Source organism: Trachemys scripta, chromosome 1 (assembly GCF_013100865.1).
Source record: "Trachemys scripta elegans isolate TJP31775 chromosome 1, CAS_Tse_1.0, whole genome shotgun sequence".
Taxonomy (NCBI): domain Eukaryota; kingdom Metazoa; phylum Chordata; order Testudines; family Emydidae; genus Trachemys; species Trachemys scripta.
In genome coordinates this window covers 78,387,468-78,393,467 of record NC_048298.1, presented here as the reverse complement: position 1 = coordinate 78,393,467, position 6,000 = coordinate 78,387,468, and the positions used below count along the sequence as shown (strand labels likewise).

Genomic DNA, 6,000 nt, shown 5'->3' with positions numbered 1-6,000 from the left:
GGCAAAATTTCAAGATGACAAGTTCAGTTGCCCCACTGTTGACCTGCTGTCCATCAAAATCCTGCTTTGAAATGTTTGTAACCAGCTGATGCAGGTGGACAGAGATTTGACTAGTTGAAACTACTAAAATGCAGCCAAAATTTCGGTGAATCTAACAGTGACACCTCTGAACAAGTTAAGGCTGCATTAAAAACATAAAAAGCTGAGAGCAAAACTAATCATGCATATCAAAATGTTACAGCTAAATCATTACCAGTTATTGTGCCCTGTGGTTAATATAAGGAAAGAATGACTCCCTAAAATTAGTAGAATATTTTAATATAAAAATATCTGATTACTGCTACTGACTGCAGCAAAAATCTATAAAGGTGAATTGTTCCCCTGTGTCTTTTTCTACCAAGAAAATGCAATGAGAAGATTTTTTTTTTAAAACATCTTCTTTTTCAATCAGGCCAAGAGACCGATCTTCAAGTGATTCTACAAATTCAAAACTTCTTTTCAACATCTTTTCACATTTCACAGACTTTGATTTCAGATTTGCACCTGGTCACAGCCTAAGGGCAAACAGAGAGGGTACAAGTCAAAACACAGACATAAATCTGCAGTATTTAGACAGAAGAGCCAACAGTATAGTAAATTTACACATGCTCATGTTGCTTTTAGGTTACTAAATAAATATCAGTTATTATATTTGGGCTCCCTTTAGTATATTGGAGTTTTAAAAACAGAGCAGAACTGGATTTCAGCAATTGATGATATTTACATCAAATAAAGCTGCAGATTACTAAATCAACTTATAAATCTAAATAGTGAGCTAGACACATTAGTCACATGTGTGTTCTATTAAAGCCCCACTGTAATACCAAAAATGAGTTTAAGCTAATTTCCTTTCTGGTGAAAATGCACTTTTAAATCTGTTTATATGAAACATTTCTGACCACAAATGTTAAAATCATTCCACTAATTAAAACAATAAGCAACAGGCTTTTCATATACAGTCAGGAATACACTGCAATCTTTTAAAAATGTATGGAATTATATTCTTTAGCTAAACTACTTGGTTCATGCAATGGCTGTAACATTTGCAGAGGCAGGTTAGTATTTGTATAAATAGTTTAACTTAAGGCTATTCAAACTATTTTTCTGCTGCTAATCTACATTTTGACTAACTCCAAGATTAATTTTAGATCATTTCCTTAAGTTATACAGACTATAAACAAGAAAAATAGCCAAACTATTTTTTACAGTAAAGTCAATGATTCAGATAAGCATGGTTAAAACAGAAGAAAAAAAACTCTGGTCAATATATGTTTTAGGGAAGTTAAGAAAATAAGTAAGATGAATTACAATCGAGCTTCTGTGTTGTACTGTACAAGCAGTTTGGGATCCTAAACAGATGAAAAAGAAATAAAGCAAATGAAAAAAGAAAAGGGGGCTGATAAAGATTTTGGCTACAATACAGGAGACATATCATTACCATATGATCTAATGTGGGTGTCAGCCTGGATTGTGTTCATTGAGGGAAACCTTATTTTTTAACTGTGCTGTGGAATAGAAGCAGGAGGGTTTTCCACCAAGTGACAGTCACTGAGCAGTAACCTACCCCCTCCTCCTTTCCACACCTGCAGGTCCTTTGCCGGGGCTGAATATTTAGTTTAATTACATCTCAGCTTTGAGAGCTCCTCTTGCAAATCCCTGGATTAAAAAGGTATGGTTTTCAATCATTGTCCTGAACTATGCTTCAGACTAATAAAACTTCAGTCAAGTCTAAAGCAAAAATGGTTGCATTTTACTGGGAGAAGCAAGAAAAATCCTACTAAATGTTTAGCAATGTTAATGTTGTACCCTGAAGTTGTGTTGTTTAAGAACATGAGAAGCAGAATATGTTCTCAAGGACTGAGTACATTTCCTATTGTTCATTTGATTTTTGCTGTCTTTTGTTTTGATGTGTAGAAGTAATGCTATATTCCTTTTTTCTTACTGTGAACTTTGGCAGCAATATATTCTGTGTTTGTAGGCATATATTTAGAGTATATGATATAGTGTGTGTGTGTGCGGGGGGGAAATGTATGAGCAGTTACATTTCTGGTTGCAAACGACAGAGTGAAATTTTGCAGTCTTTCTTTCCATGCGTTTTAAACTTTATTCAGAATATTTTCAACTTCAAAACAATGTGATGTACAGTTATACAGACTTGATGAATGTCTTTATAAAATTAGAAAGTGGTATGTTAACATATATAAACAATGGACTACACCTCTTAGAGAAGGTGGCTCTGAAAGAAAGAGTTGAAAAACAAAACTCCTACAGAGCTGGAACTCCTGTCAATGGACATTCAGGCTACTTTGAAATCCCAACTACTGTGTTTTCACACCTATTGTTTTGTATACAGAATAGGTAAGACACGTGGTCCAGGAATTTTTTTTTTCATTGTACATTTCATTCAAGTAAAATTTTGTGATGTTATAAGAAACTCTTCTGACAGAAAGTGGTCATTTTTTCATTAGTTTTAATGCAGGGTAACAAGACGACCACCAATACAGTGGTTTCTGGTGACGTGAAATGATGTAGCTTTTGTGGAAAAGTCTCTCATTGTGTACATATAATTAATGCAAATGTAAACAGTTTTGTGCTCTAAACCCAAATACCACATCGCAAACCATTATAAATTCAATTCAATCTATCTTTCCCTCTTCCTTTCTAAATGAAATGTGAACATTTATTAACAGGACAATTTTCTTTTATATGATTTTTAAATGGTTGTTGTTTTGTTAGGAATATATATATATATATATATTCCTATCTTCTGATTATTTTTCATTAATATGATTTTCCCCCACTGAGTCCTTAATGCAATATATATTATCTAAGCCCCATAACATCCATTATGGCCCTAACCCTGCAGTTCTCACTCACGCAAGACTCCCATTGAACTCATTAGAAGTCTTGGCTGTATAGTGTTTACAGGATAAGGCCCTATGACAGTATTTAGCTGACATATATGTCATCAGTATATATTAGTGTGCATGAGTAAAATATGAAAAGTGCCTCTGTGTTGTTTGTCTGACAATTTATTTCCAGTAGAGGATCCAGACTCTGCTTTTTTTGAAACTAATGGATGTTTTACCTCTGGGATCAATGGGAACAGGATCAAAATATTAATGGGTCAAAAGCAGTTTACTTTATACCCAGGAAAACCTCTTTAAAGCAGCCATAGAATGCCAGTATCATGGCATTTCTCTTGTGTATCTGATTCACATGGCATATCGAAGTTAATGAAAATTCAGAACATTTGTTTTTGCTCTGCTAATATTTATGTTGTTTACAATACAACATGTTATGATAAATGGCAATAAATTAGGACTTTAATTCCTTATGCCAAGGTACAGAATATTTTTGGAAACTGTATTGTCATTTTACTACCCTCCACTCCTAAATTATAAATGTGCTGTATTAGATGAAGTAGTACTAAGAAAATGGTCATGGATTAATGCCACTTTGTTATTTTTCTTACTTTCTCTCATACTTATAATTGTGCAGGCTCACCACACACAGTACTCCTTATTACTGGAATACCCGCTATGGGGATAAATTGGATTACTATTGATGGCATGCTGCAGAATCTACAGGAAAGGAAAATGCTTCTAATTAAAAGCCATATTGCAATATACATAATCACACTGAATAATACCTTTCTCCAGGTGAACCCTAAATCCCACTGAAGGCAAAGGGATTATTTACAGAGTAAAATATCCTTACTCATATTTGATAGTATCACAATCTGATCATAGAATGGCTAAATTAGAGAGGCTTCAGTTATATTTTTAAAATATTAGCATATTTTGTATGGCAGACTTGTCATTTGCTTAAGAAAAAGGTAAAGTGTTTTGTGATGTTGCATTCTGGGAGTTACTCTATGCAAATTACGTAACAGAGGCATAGAGCTAGATACATGCGAATCCATCTAGCCTTAGACTACCACCAGCTCTCTAATAGTACCGTAATTTGAAGTTCTAATATTCTGAAGAGAGGCCTCAATATACAGTGCCTGGTTTCTAGTTAATTCATTTCAAAATGAATTTTTGTATTGCTGAGTTACTGATTTAAACAATTAAATGAACACTTATTTTTGTATATAGTTATAACTTCTATCTGGGACTACATTTACTAATGTAAGAAAAGGCTCCTAATCCCATGAGAGATTTTTCAAGATAACTTTCTCTGTATATTGCATATGGTGAAAAGAGAAACTATTCCGGAGTTAACTAATTTGTAATTACCTACCATGAAATATGAAAATTACTCTTAATATATTTCTCTCAATACTGAACAATGCATGCCATATATTCTAGAACTTGCAGAAACTAACTTAGGGCCAAGTCCTAAAACACATACTTATGTAGCTTTCCTCATTGAGTCCAATGGGACTACTCACATGAACAAAAGTTGCTCCTGTGGAAAAAAATGTTTGCAGGATCAGGCCCCTAAGTCTCATTAGAAAATGTGCTGACAAAAAATAAGCAGGAGTTCAAATGCTTCCGCAGTGCAAAGCAAAAGATTTTTTTTACACAATAGAGTTATAAAATAACATACTCTAAGCCAAATAATTGGAAAGGAGGCCAAGAAGAAACCAACATGAAATGAAGCTTCATAATATTATTTAAACTGGGAAATAAGTACAACTTAAACAGCTAAAAGTTTTTTGCCCAATCTCTAGATCTTGCTTCATTTCCCAGTCAGCCTCGGTGGGCTATAATTTAAAACACATACAACAGGCTGGCTCTTAAAAACAATTACAAGACATGGAATATGCATTACGGTGGATTTGAGAATCTCAGGTTCATCCCCAAAGGAACAAACTCATAGCTAACAACTGGTAGTGAAAGCACACACTCAAACTGCTACGGTGGCTAAGTACTGACAAATGGAAAATGTGGCTTATTGTGTTGACTGTTTTGTTTAATAATGTTGACAATGCTTCCTGTTCCTAATAAATACAAACAGATGTGTTTACAATTACCCTAAACCTCCTCTGTAAAAAGTGTTTTTGACAAGTGTTTAACATTCTCCGACCCATGTAATATAAGTGGCCTATCTGTAATGAACAGTCACACATTTATGTAATTGGTATCTCCTTAGGAAAGGAGCTTTGCAGAAATGATAGTATGCTACCATTCTTTAAACCTTTGATTTGACTCCTAGGTTCACTGGTTCTGTTCTGAGTAAATGAAGTAAACCATGAAGGTGGCTGTCTTCTTCCTCCTGCTTCTGTCAGTATGCTGGGCCAAACCATTCCACCAAAAAGGCTTATTTGAGTTTATGCTAGAAGACGAAGGATCTGCTGATCTTCCGACAGACAGTCCTGAACTATACCCACCTGGAGCAGTATGTCCATTCCGCTGTCAGTGCCATCTTCGGGTTGTTCAGTGTTCAGATTTAGGTAAGCTATGAAGTAGCTTCACAGAGAATCTGTCTATGCTTGTTTTATAGCTAACTGTTACTGTTTATAGCAGTTACTTTAGATGGATGGCATAACTAGTGAGTCCTGTCACACTATAATTTGGTTGTTGTTGAAGATTTGCTTTATACAAAAAAAACCTTGCTAAGGTTGTTGTTAACTAGAATGAACTGTATGAAGAGGTCTATAAAGTCTAGGCAAGCTGGGGATTTGTGATGACCAGTGAAAGGTTTGTGCTGTATGTATATTTTCTTGCAAAACCACAACCTCTGCAAGCAAAATCACTTTTCCAGGCTCTATAATTTATGTATCTCACATGAATCCAATGGGGTTAGATGGTAGGGATGGGAAAACCTTAAAAAGGCCCTAAATTCTATAGGCCAGATTTTGCTATCCTTACTCACACAGAGAAACCATCCTATTTATGTTTATATGTAATAGGTTTAGGTATATTAGAATACTTGTGTCTATTGGCTTTATTGTGTGGATGGTTGGGTGGTGTTGGTGGCTTGTGACATACAGGAGGTCAGACTAGATGATCT

General features: G+C 34.8%; 1 protein-coding gene across 1 annotated transcript in view; it reads left to right on the top strand.

Annotated features, from left to right (window-relative positions):
• The first annotated feature begins 1,488 nt into the window (after window positions 1-1,488).
• Window positions 1,489-6,000, top strand: part of DCN (decorin) — a 46,907-nt gene continuing 42,395 nt past the window's right edge. The window contains exons 1-2 of the mRNA XM_034772630.1: window positions 1,489-1,708; window positions 5,203-5,440. Of these exons, the coding sequence (XP_034628521.1) occupies window positions 5,239-5,440 (202 nt within the window). The 5' untranslated portion in view covers window positions 1,489-1,708; window positions 5,203-5,238. The remainder of the gene's footprint in view (window positions 1,709-5,202; window positions 5,441-6,000) is intronic.